General features: G+C 49.5%; 1 protein-coding gene across 1 annotated transcript; it reads left to right on the top strand.

Moving 5' to 3' along the window:
* The first annotated feature begins 3,100 nt into the window (after positions 1-3,100).
* LOC134532106 (putative protein MSS51 homolog, mitochondrial) lies at positions 3,101-4,992 on the top strand. The gene has a single exon (XM_063368417.1). The coding sequence runs from the start codon at positions 3,196-3,198 to the stop codon at positions 4,468-4,470; it is 1,275 nt and encodes a 424-aa protein (XP_063224487.1). The 5' UTR covers positions 3,101-3,195; the 3' UTR covers positions 4,471-4,992.
* The last annotated feature ends 19,561 nt before the right edge of the window (positions 4,993-24,553 follow it).

The raw sequence follows: 24,553 nt of genomic DNA, 5'->3' as shown, positions 1-24,553 counted from the left end.
CCAGGTTTATCAAGAAGTTGCACACATAGTTCTTTACTAAATTTAAAAGGCTGAGGCACGAATCAGTTCATGTTGCGGTGTGGCCCACTCAAGTGGCCACACAAAAAACTACACAGTGGTGTTTCAGTACCCGCAGAGAGTGGTCAAAGTAATTATTCAAACAGCCCGCTGTTCGAGAGTAACCCCAAGGAGAACGTAAAAGGTTTTAAAAGACTTTTAGAATATGACCGGAAAACTACTCATAGATGAACACAAGCGGTGATGTCCCCTGGTGCTGGCGCGTATGCTCTCTGCCGGTGATCGGCGGAGCGAATGCTCTGAACGTGGAACATGGCTTCTTTCACGCCAAACCAAACCACTGTTATGTTTTTATGATTGCGTGCCTAGGGTTATTAAAAACTAAACACCCCAAACACTTCATAATTAAAGCACACTTTCTCAGGCTAGATTGCTTAAAAACATACTGTAATTTAGAAGTTAATATTTAAAGAACATCTGGCTTCGATTGGACTCTGGTCCGCCTCGTGAATGCCCAGTGCCGTATTGGTACTCACACAAAACTACATATAAAAATTATAATAAAAGAAAAACCTCCAGGCTGATTTGGCATGACACCAAACCTTGGGAAAAAATAAAATTTTACAACTTAATTTATAATAGTAGAAGGGGATGGGACACTGAAACTACCCATGCCCTCTTGCTGTAATCAGTCGTGCACTATTAAAACATTGCACACATGTCACCGGCAGAAGGTTCAAATTGCCATATGAGTCAAGAGGAGTTGAGGTGTGAGAATGGATTGGGATGGTGACATTTCGGGCTCAGATGGGCATAACCCAGGACGATGTCAAGACTTTTGTGGCAACCAACATAAAGTGAATTATTGATGGTGCCTTTTTTTTTAAGTAAATTCATGTGGAGAATATTTATGACTTGTTAAAATTGTTAATGGGTCCAGGAAAAAAATTTATAAAACTACAGAAATTTAAAAACACATTGCATTGTTTGAGTTATAAGCATTTTTTAAAAAGTTTTTTTGATCTCCAAAATGCACTAAATTATTAAATACTGTCTGTAGAATGCACACACACAAAACCTACAATAAAAATGGAGTTGTGCTAAAACGGAATTTCGGAATGCACAGAAAGTGAATTATTAATGATGCCTATTTTTTAAGTAAATTCGTGTGGAGAATATTTATGTCTGATTTCACCAATAGCACCTAAGTTGGGTTGCTTAAGGCTTGTCTAAGGGCTGCCTAGCACATCGAATCGTTCCATCGGTTGTTAAGGAACACCTAGAGATCTTAAGTAATGCTTAATTTAGGCAGCCAAATTTTGGACCCTAATTTGTTAAGAAATCCTTACTGATCCCAAACAAGTTAAAATACATGTATGCTGTAGAGAAACAGAAAGAACTTGCCGAAGAAGTAAACATAATTGTTGAAATTAATGTTTTGGTTTGCCATCACTTGCAGTCCTGAGTTGGTGACCTGGGGTGAGCCTAATATCAGTTTGCGAGAATGACCTTAGAATTTGTTCTGGGAAGGCACCAGGCTAGCTCTTGCTACTAACCGATGATGTTCTGTGGGTCGTTGGCCCCAGTGTGGCCCACTAGACTCGGTGGCTGAGATTTAAGTTGAGGTCAAAATACACACTAGACCATGTGGTTGGAAACAGCAATTAAATTAAAATAGTTTAGGCTCTAAAATGGTGTTTGTTTAATATACAGAATGGTCACTTGTAAATGGTGCTGCCATAGTACTCAGACCGTTGTGTTACGGTGCCATACCATAGCCTCGCATACTGTTGGAACAAGAGAATTATGGTTACGACTGCTCTTAGGCATGGGCAAAGGCTCTCGTGTGCGTAGACGCGACCTACAACACAGATTAATTAAGACGTAACAAAGTTCAGAGAAGCATTTACATGTATCTTTTGGGAATCGCCCGATGGGGGCGAAGAGAAAAAATTCCACGAGTGCGGCCTATCTCTCGAGTATAGGACACATCGGGGCCCGTCAACTGAAAAGAAATGACGAAAATTGTGACCGCACTGTTGCTAACAGTACACTTAAGCAAAGCGGTGAGTTGGGTTGAATGTACCAAGGTTGGGGGTCGGCCACGGGGCCGATGGGGAAGGATTAGGAATAACTTTAACTATTGCTGCTGCTAGACATGAGAACAAGCAGTGATGACCCCGTGGTGCACGCACATCCGGTCCCTGAACCGGTCAGAGGACGGTGGTCTTGTTTCTCGTGCAAAGTACACAGTGTGTGGGAACGACTCGGACCGAGATTTGTGGCTTATTTGCACAGTGAATAATACTTGTTTTATTAATAAAGAATCATGATTATATTTTAATCGATAGTTAACAATTCAAGGAAAACCTAATAAAGTTTGGTGATTATATTTAGCGGAATGATACATGAGATTCCTGCGGAGGAGCACAAAAGTGTCGCGTGATAACTACGTGGGTGGTTATCGATATATCGGCTACGGTATCGTTGTACTCGCTGCACCGTTTTTACATTGCTGTGACGTTCGTGGCGCGCAACATGCTACAGGACTAGCGTCGATGTGACATAACGTCCAGTGCGACAAGAAGTACCGATGGTTGGCATCACCTTAACAGATGGAGGGTTTTTTCACACAAAAACTATACCTCTTTTTTTTATTGATGAACTTTTTTTATTACAAAAGAGTGGGTGAAAATTTACTTGCATGTCAATTTTATATCTGATTTATTTCAACAAAACTATTCAGTTGTATGTCGACCGATTCTAAGGATAACCCTCATAGAATAAGCGATGAATTATAACATAAAGTGTATCATCTATACGTTTGCTTACTCTATGTTTTGAAGCCGCTATTATTTGAAATCGGGATTTGTTTTATTTTTGCGCAGGAAAAAATTAATTCAAATATTAAAAGTAGTCTGTTAGGTGAGCTACATTAAAACACTTTAAAACACTATGGACGGTTAGTTCGGTTAGTATAGCTACATTAAAATAAACAGAGAAATATAAATAATTAAATATATTTAAATAAACCCGAGGGTGGCCGAAGGTGAATATTCGGGCGTGTTCGGGCAGGGACAGAACTTGATGGACATCTTAGGCTTCCCGCCATTATTTTTTGTTTATTTTATGAACACTTGTTTGGTTGTTGATGGTTCAAGATTTTTGTGAAATGTCATGAGCGATCCCTATAATTTATTTTTTTATTGCACAGTATGTCATGTGTGCAAGTCGGCTGAAAATGTTAAGACATGCGGGGGATGTAAAATTATATCGTATTGTAGTGTATCACATCAGAAACAACATTGGTCCATACACAAGAAATTTTGTAAGTGTATTCAGAATCTTGCTACAAAAAAACATTTATCATTCTTCGAGATGGTGAAGAAAAGTGACGAAACTGTGGAATGGCTGTGGAATGATTTTGGTTGTATGGTCATCATGGAGACATTTCTGGCGCGTAAGCTGTTGCCATTTGAAATTCAAATGTTTATGTTCCCAAAAGTGTGCGAATTTTGTAGAGAGCTGTGCCAAAATGAGATGTACACTTGCAGTGATTGCTTGTGTGTATCTTATTGCTCTATTTTTCATAAAGAAACGCTGTTCTCGTGCCACAAAGAAGTATGCAATTCCTTAAAACTGTGTTTTCAGTTGGATAAAATGATTTTACGCAGCAGTGATTTGTTTGGTGACTATTCCGTTCCCTTCCAGGAATCGTTGATATCGCTACCGCAAGACATGTGTGCATTCATTAAACATAATTTTAGTTCAGGACCAGATCCATCCTCACAACAGGTGGCTTTAGCATCAGAGTCGCTCACGTGCCCGTTAAGTTTGCTTTACTGCCTAGAAAATAGATTTAGTAAGAATAAATTAATCCTTCATGTGGTTGGTGCTAGTGTTTTTGAACTGACATTCGTACATGCTTGGGAATCAGTGTTACATTGGATACCTTGCATATCATCCTTATGTATTGTTTTTATTGGTCCTGAAGTTGCAGAATCCATGAAATGTAAGTGTGTAAGTAATGTCTTATGCCAAAAATGTACAGAAAAGGGGGGAGTAATGATTACTAAGTTCTATCGTAGTTTTTACCATGAGTATGTCAACTCTAAGTTTTTTGAAATGCCAGATGTTGTGTTAGTCTTCAATTGTGGATTGCATGAAAATGAAGGTACTGGGCATGATACGTGGAAAGAGTCAGTGCCGTATCTAGTGGGCTATGAGGATGTGTACTTATTGATTAGTTCGTACACTGAAGTAGAGGCTGAAAAAGACCTTGATAGGTTAAACCATAGTAAAGCCAAGGCCACACATTTGAAAGTATGTGTGAAAAATCCTTTTGCAAGTCTGAGGCCAATGCGCACGTGGTTACATAATCAGCTTGGTGTGTATTATCATAATAATTATTTATCTTTCATAGGGTTGGGAAGAAAACCTTTTAATAGTTAATAATATAAACAAAGTAAATAGCTGTGTAGGCTATTATTTTTCTTGAGTAATTTTTCATAAGAATATCCCAGCTTAAAAAAAAAAAAAAAAAAAAAAAAAAAAAAACATGTCTGTAACAAATCAATATTTATGGTCTGCAGACCAAATTGTAATGAAATGGCAAGCAGGACCTAACACATAGTAGATACTACTTCTTTTAATGCTTATAACAGGTATTATAATTAGTTATAATTGTGTTTAGGCTGAAAACTTTTGTGTGTTTAACTGTCTTGCAAATTTGAGAGGGTAAAGTGCATCTAATTTTGACAGCTGGTTTCAATGTACACGTTTAATAGCAACTGTCCATACAGGCAAATCAATTCAGAGGACGGTGAAAATCACCAAGTAATTTTAAACGACGTGCTTCAGCTTGAACCACAGGGCTTTGTTTGGTGTAAACCTAGGAAATTGTTTATAAATATCTTACTTCGCGGCTTTTCCGCAAAGTTAAAATAAAATTACAAAAATACCATTTTCAACACTAGAGACTGACGTCCCTCGGCTTCAGGTCCCCGTTTTCCCGTTGAAATAAATGTCCTGTTATGCCCGTACTGCCCTCGTCGGAGAGGTGTGGGTCCAGGCCAACGTGGCCGGGACCGGGAAAGGCGGGACCTGGAGGGAGAGTGAAGTGATTGCGAGGAATGTTGGTAGGTTGTCGCAAGCAGAACACGGCATTAACGAATTTCACGAGCCGTCTTTTATTAACGCTTATAAAGTCCTGCCGCAGCCTGGCGGAACCGTCGCGGAACAAGTGCCCTACCACGGCGACACGGACTCCCTGATGACGGGGCGGTTCTCAAATACGTTTCGGCGCGAATCGTAAAGTTTATTAATGCTAGGCTGACCCAGTGAGAAAGGGCCCGAAGACGGAACGCTGTACATACGCGGCCCGTTACGTAATGTTCCGTGGACGGCGAAAAGTTCAGAGACTCGTAGCACCACGTTCGCGTTGTAGAAACTGCCCGCTAGACACGTCTCCCGATGACTCGTAAGTTAACAATGCTAAGCTGATTCGCGGTGGCAGCTCAGCTGCCGTGACCGACTGCGGACTGAGCGAACGTTCAATCCCGAGCGCAACGTGCGCGGCTCGCGGAGCAACGAACACGTCTGTCTCCGCTCGAGACCAGGACGCGACTGCCTCTCCCCGCTCGCCCGCGGGCCGGCGCCCGCGGGTGGCGGGGAGGGAGGGGAAAATCGGCCGGCGTGGGAGAGAGCTCCGTCCCGCGGCGCGCCAGGCTGCAATTACATACTACGGCGAAACACTTCAGAAAAAGTTATTGAATTATTTACAAAGACATACACGAGACATTAATTACACAGCGAACTTGCACAATGAATAATAAATAAAATAAGTTAATTACACACATTCAAATCCCTTAATCGTTTACAAATATATACACACTGAAATAAAAGATAAAGTCACATAGAAAAAACACTCGTTGGCATGCTAGGGCGCACGCGGGTGCGTCCCTGGCCGTCGCACACACTGGGGTTCACTGGGGGGGAAAATAGGCCCCCTCAGGCCCGCGTCGGTGGCCAGGTACGGCCTCTGTATCTGGGAGGGTACGACGACTGTCGTCATATGCCCCCCCTCTCCCGAGGCCGTCCCGGCCCCCGACGCCGACCTAGACCGGCAGCTGCGTCCGCGTCCGGCCACTTGTCTGGTCGTCGGAGCTCGTCACGTCATTCCGTCCGGGTCGGGCAAACTGGGGCAGGAGCTGCATCACGCTGCAGCGTAACCCCCCGTCGGTCGTTTGTCTTACGTCGCGGGGTTTGCGCTGACTCCCCCACTCGTAGTCCCGGAGGTAGTGGGGGGCCGTCTTCTCACGCGTGGACCGGCGCAACGCCGGTCCCCTCCCCGCGTGAGCGGTCATCCTCGGCTCCCCGGAAGGCAAGTCCAGGACCACCTGCTGGGCCCTGTCGACATCGCCCTCCCCACTGAGGAGCCGGACCGTTACCCCGTCTGTCACGTCCTTGCTCACGTCCGTCCCCGTCACCCGCCGTTCCCAGGAGTGGACGTACCTCCGTCCACGTCTCTGGGTAGGCTCCGGCAACGTCACCACTGGTTCACTCAGGTCGACCAGGTCGCCCTGAGCAGTGTTGTCATGTGTTACGTCCTCGATGAGCGGTCCATCAGTGTCGTTGGCGTAGGCGCTGACGTCATCAGGCGGGAGCACCCGGTCCACGAAGCGCTCCAGCTCTGCCATGCTTGCGCCACGCGGACCCCTTCCGCCCCTTCTGACGGGCGTCCGTTCCCCGCCCCCTCTTGCCAGTTGCCAACCACCGTTCCCCTTTTGCTGTCCCCCCGTAGGAGGCTGAGTCGGTGTCGTCGTGGGGGCCCGTCCATGTGTCGTGCCCCAGGTGTCGTCGTCCCTGTCAACGTTCCTGCCAACCCCCCGCAGTGACTTGGGGTGGGCGTGTCCTCGTCGACGTCCCTGATCCGGCTCCGGTGGCGTCACCACGGGGTCACCGAGGTCGACCAGGACTCCTACTGCGACGTTGTCATCGGTCCTGTCCCGTGTGTCGTCGTCCCTGTCAACGTTCCTGCCCACCCCCCGCAGTGACCTGGGGTGGGCGTGTCCTCGTCGACGTCCCTGATCCGGCTCCGGTGGCGTCACCACGGGGTCACCGAGGTCGACCAGGACTCCTACTGCGACGTTGTCATCGGTCCTGTCCCGTGTGTCGTCGTCCCTGTCAACGTTCCTGCCCACCCCCCGCAGTGACCTGGGGTGGGCGTGTCCCCGTCGACGTCCCTGATCCGGCTCCGGTGGCGTCACCACGGGGTCATCGAGGTCGACCAGGACTCCTACTGCGACGTTGTCATCGGTCCTGTCCCGTGTGTCGTCGTCCCTGTCAACGTTCCTGCCCACCCCCCGCAGTGACCTGGGGTGGGCGTGTCCCCGTCGACGTCCCTGATCCGGCTCCGGTGGCGTCACCACGGGGTCATCGAGGTCGACCAGGACTCCTACTGCGACGTTGTCATCGGTCCCGTCCCGTGTGTCGTCGTCCCTGTCAACGTCCCTGCCAACCCCCCGCAGTGACCTGGGGTGGGCGTGTCCCCGTCGACGTCCCAGGTCCGGCTCCGGCGGTACCACCACAGGGGCGCCGAGGTCGGCCAGTACACCTTCGGTGACGTCATCCTCGGCCTCGTCACCGTCCACTGGTCCGCTGTCGTCGTGGTCGTACTCGTCGTGCGGGTCGCCTATCAGTCGAATGTCGTCCCTGTGCACCTTAGTTGTCCGTCCGTCGGCGCGACGCACGAGGTACGAGGTGGTGCCCAGTCTGTCTACGATCTCCTGTGGCCCCGCCCACTTAGGAGCCAGACTGGCGCAAAAGCCCCGCTCGCCAGCCGACAGGTGATGACACTTAACAAACACCTGCTGGCCAGGCTCTAGTCGTGCTGGGGGCTGGTGCGTCTGCGGCGTACGTCTAGTCAGGTAGTCAGCTTGGCGACGTCGGGCGTCTTCGCGCAGATCGTCCGTGGTCATGTTGTGCAAGTCGGGGGTTGCGCGCGCTTCCCCGGGCAGGGCGAGGTTCCGGCCCTGCACCAGTTCAGCGGGGGAATGGCCCGTGACCGCGTTCGTCCGACGGCGCAGGCAAAACAGCAGCGTCGGCAGGTGCAGGTCCCACTTGGTGTGGTCCTCGTCCAACCGGATGCGCAGCTGAGTTTTAATGTCCTGATTCCGCCTTTCGGTCGGATTCGCGCGCGGATGGTAGGTGGGCGTCGTGTGATGCTCCACCCCCCAACCCGCGCAGGACACTCGCCAGCTTCTCCCCGTGAACTGCACCCCGTTGTCCGTCAGCAGGACCGCGGGGTACCCGTATCGCGGGAAGAACTCGCGCTCGAGCAGGGCAATCACGGTGCCGGCCTTCACGTTTGGTACTGCGAACGCCTCCGCCCAGCGGGTGAAGACATCCGTGACCACAACAATGAATCGCCGACCACGGGACGTGCGAGGATACGGCCCCATAATATCCACCGCCACAGTGTGGAAGGGATTCCGGGGCCGTCGTGGGACCTGCTGCTCCTTGCCGTCGGGTCGCCTGGACTTCCGCTCCTGGCAACGCAGGCAGGCCCGCACGTAGCGTCTTACTTCTGCCGCGTCGCCAGGCCAGCGGAACGTCCGTCTGACCTCACGCAGCGTCTGCTCCGCGCCCGGGTGTCCCGCCAGGGGGTGGTCATGCAGGTAGCTCAGGACCCAGCGCCTGGCCTCGGGCGGCACGTGGGTCCGCCACCCGCTCGACCTGTGAGCCCCCCTGGTCTGGAGCACCCCGTTCAGGCTCCGGCAGCCCGGTATCACCCCCTCCCCACACTCTGTCAGTCGGGTCCGGGTGTCGGGGTCCCGGAGTTGCGCCGCGTGGACCCACGCCAGCAGGTCAGTCATAGTCTCGGGTCGCGCGTCAGGTGCAGGAGCAGTGGGGCTTGTCAGCGCGTACAACGCGCACGGTCGCGGCACCGAGTCCTCTACCCCGCGCTCACGCTCAGGGAGGAGCACTTCCTCCCAGCCCTGGTCGTCGTGGAACTCATTCTCAGGGTCCGGATTCCGGGACAACTCGTCGGCCAACTGATTTTCACGTCCAGGAATGTGCTCGACCGTGAACGAGAATTCCTGGATCAGCATGGCCCACCGAGTGAACTTAGACTTCCGGCCCTGAGCGGAGTCCAACCAGCGGAGGCATTGGCTGTCGGTTCTCAGCGTGAATGAGCGGCCCTCGACGTGGTGACGGTACCTCTGTAGGGCCCAGACCACCGCAAGGCACTCTTGCTCATTCACGTGATACTTCCGCTCAGCCTGCCCAAACTTGGCGCTGGCGTACTCGATCACGCGCCTCTCGCCCCGGTCATCCATCTGGTACAACACCGCCCCCATCCCCTCCTGACTCGCATCCGTCTGGATGAAGATGGGGCGGCTGGGCACCAGGCGTGAGAGCGTGTGACAGTTCCTGAACCGGCGCTTCACCTGTCGCAAGGCCTCGTCCGCGGCGGGGGTCCACCGGAACTTAGTCCTCGGCGACAGTAGGTCCGTCATCGGGGCCGTCACCGTGGCGAAGTCGGGGACGAAGGACCGCAGCCAGTTGAGCAGCCCCAGCAGCTTCTGGAGCTGCTTCCTGGTCTTCGGTGCCCCCTTTCCCTCTATTAGCTCCAACTGCTCAGGTCGGGGGCGGCACCCCTCCGCCGTCACTATGTGTCCTAGGAACTCTATTTCCGTGGCCCCAATGTGGCATTTCTTTGGGGCGCACGTCAGTCCGTGTCTGGCCATACGTTCTAGCACCAATGCCAGATGGTGCGCGTGTTCCTCCCACGTCCTGGACCAGATGATAACGTCGTCCAGATAGGCACTGGCGAACTCACCAATGTACCCATCCAGAACACGTACCATCAGGGCCTGGAACGTGGCAGGGGCGTCCATGAGACCAAACGGCATGGCGCAGAACTGGTAACGTCGACCGTCTGGTGCCGTAAACGCCGTCTTAGGGCGGTCCTCCAGACATACCGGCACCTGCCAGTAGCCTGATTTTAAGTCTAGTGTCGTGAAAATAGTGGCGTCCCCCAGTCCTGCCAGTGCGTCTGTGATATTGATCTGCGGGGGCGGGGCGGGAATGGTCAGTTTGTTTATCGCCTTGAAGTTTACGCAAAAGCGTAGACTTCCGTCTTTCTTGGTGGCCAGCACCACCCGTGAGTTATACGGGGAGGTGCTGGGTTCCACTACCCCGTCACGTAACATCTCGTCAATTTGAGTCTGTATGGCCTCCCGTTCCCGGATGCCAAATCCGTATACCTTCTCAAAGGGAGGGCGGTGCGGTACCATCGGTATCCGGTGCTCCGTCACGTTTGTCCGTCGTAGCCGGTCCGCGGCCGCAAATACCTGTGCCTGAGAGGTGAGGACATGGTTGATGACATCGACGTACTCCTCTGGAACACCGTGCTGAAGGTCTTCTAGGCGAATGACTGACTGAGGGGGACTGGGGGGAACCTGGTGCACGCCGTACACCGTCCAGCGCCCCTGGGTGCCGAAGTGCATCCGGCCAGCTCGTACTTCCACGGTGGCGTCGACCTCGTGCAGCCATGGGACCCCCAGAATCAGCCCCTCGCGGAGCTCGGGGACCACCCAGGCCTCGACGTGGCTAACGTGACCAACGATGCTCATTGTTACCTGAGTGATGCCCCCTGCTGCAACGACGGCATCCCTGGTGGCCAGCTGCACCAGCTCCCTCCGCGGTGTCACTGCCTCCGCTCCCACCAGGTGGGCCGCGATGTAGGTTCGGCTGGCGGCGGTGTCCACCAGGGCCAGCATCTCCCGCCCGTTAGCGCGGACAGGAATTCGCAGCAGCTCCGGCTCCTCGGGGCCGACCTGCCCCAGCTGTGCAGTCGTCTGTCCCCCACCGCCCCCGGCCACCTGGCCGTCCGGGCGTGGGGAACTCGCGGCGAGGTCCGCGGCTCGCTCCGGCGCCGACGTGTTGACGTTCCGGTGGTCCACCTCGTCGACGACAGGTCGACGAGGCGGCTGGTCCGGCCCTGGTATAACCGGCCTCAGGGCCGCGGCGGTGGCGCCGGCAGTCAGCTGTCCCTGCACGGAGATGGCCGGCGGGATGCCTGCGCTGATGCTCTGGTTGTCCGCCCCGTCGACGGCGTATCGACGAGGCGGCTGGTCCGGCCCTGGTCTACCCGGCCTCAGGGCCGCGGTGGTGGCGCCGGCAGTCAGCTGTCCTTGCCCGGAGATGGTCGGCGGGATGCCTGCGCTGATGCTCTGATTGTCCACCCCGTCGACGGCGTGTCGACGAGGCGGCTGGTCCGGCCCTGGTACACCCGGCCTCAGGGCCGCGGTGGTGGCGCCGGCAGTCAGCTGTCCCTGCCCGGAGATGGCCGGCGGGACGCCTGCGCTGATGCTCTGATTGTCCACCCCGTCGACGGCGTGTCGACGAGGCGGCTGGTCCGGCCCTGGTATAACCGGCCTCAGGGCCGCGGTGGTGGCGCCGGCAGTCAGCTGTCCCTGCACGGAGATGGCCGGCGGGATGCCTGCGCTGACGCTCTGGTTGTCCACCCCGTCGACGGCGTGTCGACGAGGCGGCTGGTCCGGCCCTGGTATAACCGGCCTCAGGGCCGCGGTGGTGGCGCCGGCAGTCAGCTGTCCCTGCACGGAGATGGCCGGCGGGATGCCTGCGCTGACGCTCTGGTTGTCCACCCCGTCGACGGCGTGTCGACGAGGCGGCTGGTCCGGCCCTGGTATACCCGGCCTCAGGGCCGCGGTGGTGGCGCCGGCAGTCAGCTGTCCCCGCAGTTGCCTCGGCATGGGGACAGCTGATGAGGAGTAGTCCCGTTGTCCCCTGCTTCCCGGCGGCATACAGGACGTTAGTGCGGTAGGCGCCGGTGGTGGTCGACGTGTTCTGTCAGTTACTGGGACTGCCGGTGGCTGGCGGGCCGGGGAGCGGCACCCAGTTGTCCCTCCGCCCCCGGTCCTGCGTTTCCCGCCTGCGACGTGTTGCCTTCGCGCGCCTCCTCCCACGCGGCTCTGGTGGGGCAGAGGCGATGCCAATGGTACGCGTCCGGGCAAAAACGGCATCGCGGCGGACGTTCGTCCCTCTCTCTCGTATCTGTCCGCTCGTGACGTCCTCCTCCTGTCGCAGCTGGTTCCGGGCGTTCCCTGGTGCCACCGCGGTCTGTTGTCCTGCGCGGTCCCGCGCCGCCGGCGTAGCTCACCACGGTCAAGTCACTGTCCGTGACCTCTGTGACGGTGACCCCTCGCGGCCCCGAGCGAGCACGGGGAGCTCTCGCGCCCCTGAGTGCCGTCCTCCACTGCGACATGTCACGTTCGATCACGCGGGCGAGGGCCACGAACTCCTCCGTGTCACGACCAGCAGCCGTCCTCATGAAGGGGCGAAACTCTGGCAGCAATTGTTCGACAATGGTTGGCAACGCCGCACTCACGTCCCCACTTGTCCCCAATCGGCGGAACATGCGTAACTTCTCGTAAATGAACTGCTCTGCACTCTCGTCCTCCTCCTGGTTTCGGCAATAAAATGTCCGCAAACACATTGCCCGCGCCTGATCGTTATCAAACCTAGTTTTGACTTGGCGCACAAAATGTCCCCACTCGGTATCAAAACTCCCGGCCATTGACCACCAGTTCCTTGCCTCGCCGCGGAGCTGTCCCGCCACTCGCGGCGTCCACTCCGCCCGTCGCACTTCGTACAGTTTTAGGGGGTGTTCACACTCCCGCAAAAACTCCCGCGGGTCCTCGTTGTCTCTCCCCGCAAACTCTGGCAACTCAAACTGCGTGCTCACGTACCGCACTACCGGCCCATCTGCGTCCGCGTGCCTGTCCCCCTGTTCCCGTTTACTGTCCTCAACTGTGCTGTCCGTGCTGTTTGCGCCCTCGGCCGCGCCGCCGGACCCGCAAACCTCGTTTTTTACGTCCATTTTCGCGGAGTCTCCCTCCTCACACAAGTCCGTTTCGAAACTGATTAGATCGTATCTTTCTTGTCCCGCCTGTTTCCACGCCATCCTGTCCTCCTGTGCTACTGATCCGCGGATCGTGAACACAATCTCCCCCAGTAATACAATACGATCCTCCCCAGCGCGTTATCTTCAGTCCGGGATACCGCTGCACCGCCGTCTTGTATTTCTGTCCCCCACGACGCGCTATCTCTCGCCGAAACGTCTCGTGTTCGCGCCGTTCCCGCGCTGCGTTATCTCCCGCCGGCGCGCCGGCGCGACGTCTCGAATTCGAGCCGCTCCCACGCCGCGCAGCCGCACCTGCTTCCGTTCTGTCCTGCACCTGCGCGCTTGCGTGCGCTTGCGTGCGCTTGCGTGCGCTTGCGTATGCTTACGGCCACACTAGTTGGGCGCCAAATGACGTCCCTCGGCTTCAGGTCCCCGTTTTCCCGTTGAAATAAATGTCCTGTTATGCCCGTACTGCCCTCGTCGGAGAGGTGTGGGTCCAGGCCAACGTGGCCGGGACCGGGAAAGGCGGGACCTGGAGGGAGAGTGAAGTGATTGCGAGGAATGTTGGTAGGTTGTCGCAAGCAGAACACGGCATTAACGAATTTCACGAGCCGTCTTTTATTAACGCTTATAAAGTCCTGCCGCAGCCTGGCGGAACCGTCGCGGAACAAGTGCCCTACCACGGCGACACGGACTCCCTGATGACGGGGCGGTTCTCAAATACGTTTCGGCGCGAATCGTAAAGTTTATTAATGCTAGGCTGACCCAGTGAGAAAGGGCCCGAAGACGGAACGCTGTACATACGCGGCCCGTTACGTAATGTTCCGTGGACGGCGAAAAGTTCAGAGACTCGTAGCACCACGTTCGCGTTGTAGAAACTGCCCGCTAGACACGTCTCCCGATGACTCGTAAGTTAACAATGCTAAGCTGATTCGCGGTGGCAGCTCAGCTGCCGTGACCGACTGCGGACTGAGCGAACGTTCAATCCCGAGCGCAACGTGCGCGGCTCGCGGAGCAACGAACACGTCTGTCTCCGCTCGAGACCAGGACGCGACTGCCTCTCCCCGCTCGCCCGCGGGCCGGCGCCCGCGGGTGGCGGGGAGGGAGGGGAAAATCGGCCGGCGTGGGAGAGAGCTCCGTCCCGCGGCGCGCCAGGCTGCAATTACATACTACGGCGAAACACTTCAGAAAAAGTTATTGAATTATTTACAAAGACATACACGAGACATTAATTACACAGCGAACTTGCACAATGAATAATAAATAAAATAAGTTAATTACACACATTCAAATCCCTTAATCGTTTACAAATATATACACACTGAAATAAAAGATAAAGTCACATAGAAAAAACACTCGTTGGCATGCTAGGGCGCACGCGGGTGCGTCCCTGGCCGTCGCACACACTGGGGTTCACTGGGGGGGAAAATAGGCCCCCTCAGGCCCGCGTCGGTGGCCAGGTACGGCCTCTGTATCTGGGAGGGTACGACGACTGTCGTCAAGACGTTCCATGTATTTATTCTGAAAACAGGGTTAATAAATAATAGTTCATGAGAAATCACACTTTCAACTTACATTATAATACCTGTGTATGGACGGTGCCAACGCCATTTATTGTTTACTCATTCATGTTTCTGTGTTCATTTTGGAGAACTTAGTAAACAGAGGTATTATAATAAAAGTTGTTAATATAACGAAGTATTGCAGTTGTAGGGAAGTATTAATGTTTTTATTTTCTGTTTGTTGTTTGTTTGTCCAAATTTCATTGAAAGAGGCAGAGGATACTTGCGGAAAAAGGAGAAATGCAGCGTAGAGATCAGGAAATAATAAAATTAAAGACAAACTAACAAAAAGTTGAGGTGGTTTTAAATTAAAAAAATATGAATGAGAAATGAAAAAGGATGTCCAAAAGAAAATAAGACAACAAAACTACACAGATCATACACTTTTTTCTCAAAGTGCCATATGTAAAGCAGTTGTTTGAGTGAAAAAGGCATTACCTTATTCGCCAAGGAAAAGTGTTGAGGTTCTTGAAAATCTTGTTAGAGCCTTTTTCACCAAACAAATTAAGTAAATTTTTGGATATAGCAGGGCTTAGTAATAATAAAAAAAGTGGTAGTTGAAAGGAAATTAAGAAGACATGCCTTTACAGACGAAACTGTGAGAACAGTAAAATACTTTTTTTTTTTTTTTTTTTAAGAGATGTGCAGGTCAGAAATGCTTTGTGACTGTCCAAACTGCAAAATGCAGAATGTGGTATCAGAAACTTCTATTGCTTGTGAACTTACTGAAGCAGTCAGTATTTTCAAGAAAAAATTCAGTAATGTTTCATTAGGGTATTCCAAATTCAAATTGTTATGCTCTAATCTTATAGTTCCTATTTCTCTTACAGATCAGGATGTGTGTATATGTAGTTATCATGGAAATGCTGAAATGCTTATAGGCTCATTGAGTACATAGTAACTTTGAAACTTCCCTAATTCTCTAAGCAAAGTGATTAACAAACATTATGCGACACAAATAATATTCATTGTATAGACAGAGAATGCAATCACTATGGAACTTCAAATTTAGACATTAATTTTGATGACACTGATTTCAATGGAAGTAGTTCCTATTATAAGTGGGGAACAGAAAATTGCAGACTTGTAAAGCAAAAAATACAGACATTTAATCAGTAAAATGTAAGCTTTACACACAATTATGATATCTTTTTTGGCACAGTTATAATTCTAAAAGATAATGTAGTGAACTTGAACTTTAAAAGAAATGCTTCCAGAAAACAAAATAATTACTTGGGAAGACTTTGCAGAAAATTATTTAATTAAGCATGTCTGAAATCAAGCAGGCCCACTGGAGTTCACGCAGTGTTAGAATTTTCATTGCATTAGTATAGTATTACAAATTTGAAGGTCAATTACAACATATTTGCTGTGCAATAGTTACAGATTCATTGAACCATAATAAAGACAGTGTGCATGCATCCAACGAAACCATTTTCAATGATTTGAAGACAAGGCTTGACACCGTCCCGAGCTGTGCCCTTCTGAGCCCGATGTGCCACCACCTCCCCCCTTACACGCTGCGAGCCCCCTCCTTCCACCTCCACCCTCTACGACCGCCCGCCGAAGTGTGTGTCGGCCCGCGCCCACCGGTGTGACGTCAGTGCTCCGCTCCCGAGAGTTGCCGAGCGAGGACGAACGGTCAGTGAGTCGCGAGCGCTGCGAGAGGAAGGAGCTTCATGCACCTGTCGTCGTTCTCGGAGGTTTTGAGTGCTACAGGGGGAAACGGGCCTCGCCACACACGGGCTACGTCACGGCCCTGAGAACAGAGTAGCAGAGTCCATATGCCCATTGTACATGTGGTGGCGCCCTAGGCTTCAACGAACACTTCAACCCCCATTGCGGTAGCAAGCTACTGTTTTTTTTTTTTTTTTTTTTTTAAATTTTTTTCACTATTTTTCTGATGGTGCAACAAGCCAATTCAAAAGCAGGTATAAAGTATGTGATCTTCTTTTCCATGAAGAAGACTTTGGCTTTCCATCTGATGACTGTTACTTTGAAACGTCCCATGTAAAAGGGCCCCATGATGGTGTTGGCGAAGTAAAGAGAATGATATTAAGATCGGAGCTTCAAAAAAAAAAATTAGTAAATGGAACTCAAGATTTTACAAATTTTGCTGCCAAATGAATATAATATATTATTCCACTGTATGTTCCTGAAACTAAAATACAAGATATTGCATGCAAGCTATATAATTGAGAAAGTTGTCTCCCAGTGCTTGAACTCCGTAAGTACCTATCTCTATGTGGGGACAGCTGAAAAAGCAACAGTGCTTTTCCGTTAACAAATTCAGTGTTTTATGGACGGGAGAGTAATGTGAAATTATTAAGAATGTTAACACTATACTACTTACCAGGAAACATTGCAAAACTCTCCAGAGACATTGTCACAAGAAAGTATTAGTTTGGAAGTTTAAAACTCTAAACTAAGTCAAGGTAAATGTGTGCTATGCAAAGTGATTTCTTAGAAGAACTCAGTGTTTTGTTACTAGTGTATAATTAATGAATTATTATCTCCAAGTGATTTTTAACTAATGGGGTTGAATTCAATAGACAACCAAGTAATATAGTGAAAGTGATATTTACAGTTTCAAAAAGTGATGTGTTGCTTTTACTCCCTGATCCACTAATGGAATGTCTAATTGGTAGTGATGGGGTTATTGCTCCTACTGATATAAATGATGTTTAATTTGCTTCTAACGTGTGTGTGTTCATTTTACTATGTAATATTAACAATTTATTAAGCCCTTGAATTTATAAACAATAATGGGACAAAATATATTTCTATGATGGTACTAAGTTTTTTCATAACTGAAAAATGTTAGTAAACAAAACCATAAAAAATTTTGTTGTATGAAAATGAGGTACATACCTGGAATATTAAGCAAACAGAGCCTTGTAAAATTAGTGTTATACTCAGAGGTAAAAAATGCAATCTCACATTAAATTGACAACAGTATGTCTTTTTCCTGTCCCTCCGTGATGTTACACGTTATAATTTTTATAAATTAATTGTACATATATTAAAAAGCTAACTTGTGTCAAACCATTCCCATCATCTTACATTTTCTTGCAAAACAATTTATTAACTAATATTTATAATACTCAGGAAATTATTATGATTGAATTAACATGCCGTCCTTCCGTAACAAAAAAAAATACTGTGGCCTGACCATAACGCTTAATATTTTCCAATTTTACAGGAAAGCAGTTGCCATTTGAAATTCAAATGTTTGTGTACAATATTGTAACAGCATTTTATCTGTAAACGTATTATTCTCTGTGTATCACAAGGAGTAAAATGTCAATTGGACTATAAAAAAAGTGTTTTCTTTTGATTTACCAATAACTATATTTATGTGTACACTAACCGAACTGTGGTTGATTGACCCTAGTTCTGTAGCAATTAAAATTCTACTGCTAGCCTTAGAATTAAATACTTATTATTTAAATAAACTTATAAAAAACACATATAAAAAATCGTCTACAATTTTCAACAAATTTTGTTAATTCTGTTATTTTTTTAAATTTCTGATATGTAATAGTAATAACTTATAAAACTTGTCATTTTGAAACTTAAAATTACTACCTATCTTTTTATCACACCCCCTTGCAATGAAACTATCTTTTACTTTCCAATATTCTTGAGAACTATATCTAAGTTTCACACCAGTACAGCAAGAACATGGTACCCACTACAAAATATTATACACCTGAGTTACCCAAAGTTTGGGTAATCCTTGCCTACTGTTTATCCAAAATAATTATGCTTCAAAAGGTATATCTCGTAGTAATAATGTTGTGTATGACTTTCAGGATATTACCATAAATTACTTCTTTCATGATAATAAATGTCATAATTTTTTAAGTGTAGCATTGTAAATCTTCCAAAACGTTAGTCATCTTCAGTTGTTTGGACACCTGAAGCAGGGTCGAAATTGAAGATTCAAGAGGGGGTAGGTGCGGGGGTGGTGGAGGCAGGAGCACTCCGAGTTTACTCGCTGGCTTCGTTCACATCATTCTCTTCTTGGCTCAGTTCAGTTAAATTCAAGACTTTGTTTGCAGTCGGGCTTTCGCCCAGCGGCAAGGAGTAAGGAGTACTCTTCTCTCCCCCCCCCTCCCTCCTCTTATAACCTCTCCCGTTTCCCGAAGCTTCGTCCGTAAGCCCTTCCCACTTATCACAGCCAGTATCTTCCCCTCAAGGCCATTTCTCACCTCTTTCTGTTTTGTCACCACTCCCTTTGGATATTCCACTGATGATCTCTCTGTACGCACCACTGTGCAACCCCAACCTCTCTCCCCCCCCCCCCCCCCATTACCATGTCAAACAGTCTTAGCAGCCTTTCTACCCACTTCCTACCCTGCAGTGCATTTAACCCCAGATCCATGTTTATCACCAATGGTCTACGCATTTGTTTATTTTATTTTTGTTCCGTGGATCCCAAGTGGAATCAAGGCTCCGAGATATAGAACGTGACAAGCTGTACAAGTTGTACAGCATGTAAAATATGTATGCACATATATTGCTATTTACATAAAATAAAATTTAAGAATTCAGATGTTAATTCCTCCTAAAACCAACGCGGTGGATACGTCAATCATGTGCCGTGTCCCCAATGATACCCAAAACATTGACAACGTAGCTTATTTGAGTACCTAGTAAATAATGTATTGTGAATGCATGTCTGTTGATGTCATTCAAATACTACCGTAAAACATCAAAGTTATGAGGTTTGATTTGTCTTTTCCATTTTTAATGTTAAAATATAATTTAATTATATTCAAAACCAACAATCGCTAAGGTTTGTGACGAATCTGAGACAGAATTGACTACATTTAAGGATTCGTGATTCAGTTAATATGTATTACACCTAAATTAAATATTTTACGGGTTTCCTTTGGATGAATCTTTTAACAGACCATTAAAACAAGCTTTTCGGAGAGAAAACTGAAAAAGACCAACTAGCAGATTGTGTTCTGTTCATTTTCAACCTGGTGTGATTGTGTGTGTATAAAGCAAGTCAGATTAAAGAAAAATGCAATTCCTGTGATTTTTCATGAATTTCCAGGTCATTTTCAGCATGTAGGTTTTTTTTGCAGAAAAGTATTTCTTAAGCCTACTCAAACTGATGAGCACATTGTGAGATAGATGATACTGTAAGTTATAAGTAGTTGAAAAACTACTTAGAGCCCTTAATATTGCATGCTTGTTCACTTTTTGTCTAAATTTTGCAGTATCTATTTCATAAAAGTTCAGGCAATTCGTTTCAGTGGATTAAATCCTGTTGCAACTCTCCACGTTCGTAATTATGGCGATGGGCACCACGAAAATCAAAAATTAAACATATGAAATTTTTTTTACAACTTCCTTACATTATTTCTGTTCATTCTGCAATAGGGCATTTGTGATATTTCTATAAGTTTGTATGTTATTACCATTTTAACAAGTCCATAGTTTAGATTAGCTACATTTGAAATTTTTTTAAATCATGTGGACGGTTGGTTGCACAATTTTTATCTTTTTTCCATAACACTGTTACACACCAAAGACTGCCAGACTAGCTCAGATATTTTACGTTTTGGTCTTCGAAGGGTAACTCGTAACTCAGGATACACTTGCATACTCGGATGCTGAAAAAGTGAGGTTATGTTTCCCTCAGAATATTAGTTATGGGCGATTGTTGAATTTCAATGATGTCTCTCGTACACACAATGTTTTTTTTTACTGTTTATTTACTTATACCTTACGAATTCATGAGACATTTGCCGCCATCTTGCGACCACAACATTTACAAGTTAAAATAGTATTTTCCTTTCCCACAACAAATAAGTTTCATTCATTTGAATCACTCGCTCACTGGCCGAAAATTGAATATAAAAACAGTTCGAAGTTAACTCACGCAGTTGCACTCAACTTTCGGTACAATGCCGAAGAACAATGTCCTCAAGAAACAATGACGAATTTTACTAAGTCCTGTTTTGGGCGATTACCGACGACTGTAGTCTAAATCAAAGATTATGTCTAAATTCAAATTATGTTAAAAAAAAAAAAAAAAAGGTTGACTATAAACTGGAGACGCCCAGACCACAGCCGCGAAATTTACTCTTTAAATAATCTTCATAATTAAGTTTTGAGCCACCTGCTCAACTAGTCAACTCCTCAGTCGCTGTTCAGTAGATGACTAAGGACGGTATTCCAAGACGTTTGAGTAACGTAGCGAATATGCACTGCCTTGTTGGGCAACTGCCGTACCCTAACTCTCGGGTCATATTTGAAAACGTGTCCTAACTGAACCCCTGTAAGGTATCAGATCGGCAGCCATTTTAATAAACGAGGACTTGTGCGAGGCTATAAACAGTTGTACTTCGTGGAATCCATCGTAATTTTAGTTTATTTTTTAAAACTATGGAATTATAATGTGAAATAAAATATTTAATTTTGGTTGTACAAGTATAAGCGATGAATTTTTTGCCGTATTTATGTTTGCTGTTTTTTAATATATTAGGAGGGGGGGGGGGAATTTTAATAGTAAAAGTTCCGTTAAAGTTCATTAAAAAGGAAAAATATATATACAGTTATGGATGAAATCGGTAACAGATAGGACACCAAAAATCAGTGCCCTAAAAATAATGGACTGGCTGTGTCCTATCGTGCACTTGGAATATGGTTTGGGTAAAGTTATTGCATATTCAACACCTAAACCCTTATTTTTTTGTCTTGGAATACGGCCCTAAGGGCCCTTACACACGGGCGACTTTCTGTTGCAGCGACTGAGCGACAGAAAATCGCAGCTTCTGGCGACAGTCGCTTGACCTTGCACACGAGCGTCTTTTTTGTTGCAGTATCGAGATAGATTTCGTAGAGTTATCATGCCTTTCTGTACTTCTTGTTCGAAACGCACGTGATAAAAGAAAAAAACGAAGTCTGCGATTGTGACGTCGACCCAAATGTCTCACCAGCTCCTTCAGGCTGTTGTGCCTCGCCAGCGCCATCTCTTGCGTGTGTAGTGCGACGCAAGTGAAAGTGACGTGCGAAGTTTTGTTTCCATACAGGATTTGACATATTATTTTATTGTAAATATATTTTTGTTTTACGTTTTTGTATATATTTTGCTTATATTTTATTATAATTTATTTTGTATTGAAGGGTTATGTATTAGTGTAAGTTTTATTTGTTCACCGGGTGCCAAGGCCGTGGCTTCCGCCTGTGACCAATCAGCGTGTTCCGTGAGCTCGCGGAGAGGGGAGAGACGCGGGCGCTCGGTCGCGCCAGGCGGGGGAGTCGTCAGTCGTCAGTCAGATGCGAGTGGCACCGGTCACAGAAGTGGGCCGCTCCGCGCTAGTGAGAGTCAGTCGTGGACCCGGCACGAGAGGCATCGGACGTGTTGGTGACGTCGCTCCGGGACGGTGAGATTGAACGTGCGCGGTATTTTCAGGAGCTCTAGACTTTCTCATGCTGAAGCGATTTCAGTTTTGCCGTCGAGTTTGTTACTTTGTCATTCAGTCGCGTGCTCTCATTTTGTCATTTTTTTGCTCATGTGTGTTCTCTTAATTTTTGCGAGTCGTGGTTTATTTTTGAAAACTGGACATTCGCCATCGTATGCTCTGTGCTTTTACTTTTCTTCCCGGTCATTTCGGTGCACAGTCGGACAGACATCCTATTGCGCGTGGGTCATAGAGAATTCTATTCCTTATAGTGTAAGAAATACTCGTCGCGGGTGGGACGTCCCATATTTTCATTACCATATTAGTGCGCGGAACCGGGCTTAGCCCCATATAGAAATAGTCACAGGCGGAAACGCGGCAGCCCCATGTAAAGTGTTCATCTTCTTGAGGATAAAGAACCAGGAAACTTTATTCGAGTTGTTCTCATTTCAAGTCAGGAGACTAAGGGCCGTATTCCAAGACAAAAAAATAAGGGTATAGGTGTTGAATATGCAATACCTTTACCCTAACCATATTCCAAGTGCACGATAGGACACAGCCAGTCCCTTATTTGACGTCCCTCGGCTTCAGGTCCCCGTTTTCCCGTTGAAATAAATGTCCTGTTATGCCCGTACTGCCCTCGTCGGAGAGGTGTGGGTCCAGGCCAACGTGGCCGGGACCGGGAAAGGCGGGACCTGGAGGGAGAGTGAAGTGATTGCGAGGAATGTTGGTAGGTTGTCGCAAGCAGAACACGGCATTAACGAATTTCACGAGCCGTCTTTTATTAACGCTTATAAAGTCCTGCCGCAGCCTGGCGGAACCGTCGCGGAACAAGTGCCCTACCACGGCGACACGGACTCCCTGATGACGGGGCGGTTCTCAAATACGTTTCGGCGCGAATCGTAAAGTTTATTAATGCTAGGCTGACCCAGTGAGAAAGGGCCCGAAGACGGAACGCTGTACATACGCGGCCCGTTACGTAATGTTCCGTGGACGGTGAAAAGTTCAGAGACTCGTAGCACCACGTTCGCGTTGTAGAAACTGCCCGCTAGACACGTCTCCCGATGACTCGTAAGTTAACAATGCTAAGCTGATTCGCGGTGGCAGCTCAGCTGCCGTGACCGACTGCGGACTGAGCGAACGTTCAATCCCGAGCGCAACGTGCGCGGCTCGCGGAGCAACGAACACGTCTGCCTCCGCTCGAGACCAGGACGCGACTGCCTCTCCCCGCTCGCCCGCGGGCCGGCGCCCGCGGGTGGCGGGGAGGGAGGGGAAAATCGGCCGGCGTGGGAGAGAGCTCCGTCCCGCGGCGCGCCAGGCTGCGATTACATACTACGGCGAAACCCTTCAGAAAGTTATTGAATTATTTACAAAGACATACACGAGACATTAATGAATAAATAAGTTATTTACATTTAAGACCCTTGATCGTTTGCAAATATATATACACAGACATAACCCTCACTGGCATGCTAGGGCGCACGCGGGTGCGTCCCTGGCCGTCGCACTCCACTGGGGACACACAGGGAGGACGTTGACGAGGCATAACGGCCTGAGGGAGCCGAGGAGACACTTGGGTCGACGTCAAATGCCCCCCCTCCGACGAGGCCGTTATGTCCGTCAACGCCTCTCATTTATTAAATGGACATGAAGCACCAGGCCGTGGCACTGGAGAACTGACCTGCTGAGTCCGGGACCCTCGTGACAGATGGAAGGGGCGTGGCACCTTTCGCGTCGCGCGCGGCAGTGGGCGGCGGCGTCGCGTCAAAGGTGCCCACGTGATGGTCCGAAGGGGCGTGGCACCTTTTGCGTCGCGCGCGGCAGCAAGCGGCGGCGTCGCGTCAAAGGCGGCCCGCATGACAGTCCGAAGGGGCGTGGCACCTTCCGCGTCGCACGCGGCAGCTGGCGGCGGCGTCGCGTCAACGGTAGCCCCCGTGACAGTCCGAGGGGGTGTGGCACCTTTCGCGTCGCCCGCAGCAGCTGGCGGCGGCGTCGCGTCAAAGGCGGCCCACGTGACAGGTTGAAGGGGCGTGGCACCTTTCGCGTCGCCCGCAGCAACAGGCGGCGGCGTCGCGTCAAAGGTGGCCCACTTGACAGTCCGGGGGGGCGTGGCACCTTTCGCGTCGCACGCGGCAGCAGTCGGCGGCGTCGCGTCAACGGTGGCCCACGTGACAGTCCGAAGGGGCGTGGCACCTTTCGCGTCGCGCGCGGCAGTGGGCGGCGGCGTCACGTCAAAGGTGGCACACTTGACACTTAGAGGGGGCGTGGCACCTTTCGCGTCGCCCGCAGCATCAGGCGGCGGCGTCGCGTCAAAGGTGGCACACTTGACAGTCCGAGGGGGCGTGGCACCTTTCGCGTCGCCCGCAGCAGCTGGCGGCGGCGTCGCGTCAAAGGTGGCCCACGTGACAGTCCGAGGGGGCGTGGCACCTTTCGCGTCGCCCGCAGCAACAGGCGGCGGCGTCGCGTCAAAGGTGGCACACTTGACACTCCGAGGGGGCGTGGCACCTTTCGCGTCGCCCGCAGCATCAGGCGGCGGCGTCGCGTCAAAGGTGGCACACTTGACAGTCCGAGGGGGCGTGGCACCTTTCGCGTCGTCCGCAGCAACAGGCGGCGGC

This window comes from Bacillus rossius, chromosome 1, assembly GCF_032445375.1.
Source record: "Bacillus rossius redtenbacheri isolate Brsri chromosome 1, Brsri_v3, whole genome shotgun sequence".
NCBI classification, from domain to species: domain Eukaryota; kingdom Metazoa; phylum Arthropoda; class Insecta; order Phasmatodea; family Bacillidae; genus Bacillus; species Bacillus rossius.
Note: the sequence above shows the minus strand (reverse complement) of the source record. Positions and strands in the feature narration are given on the sequence as shown.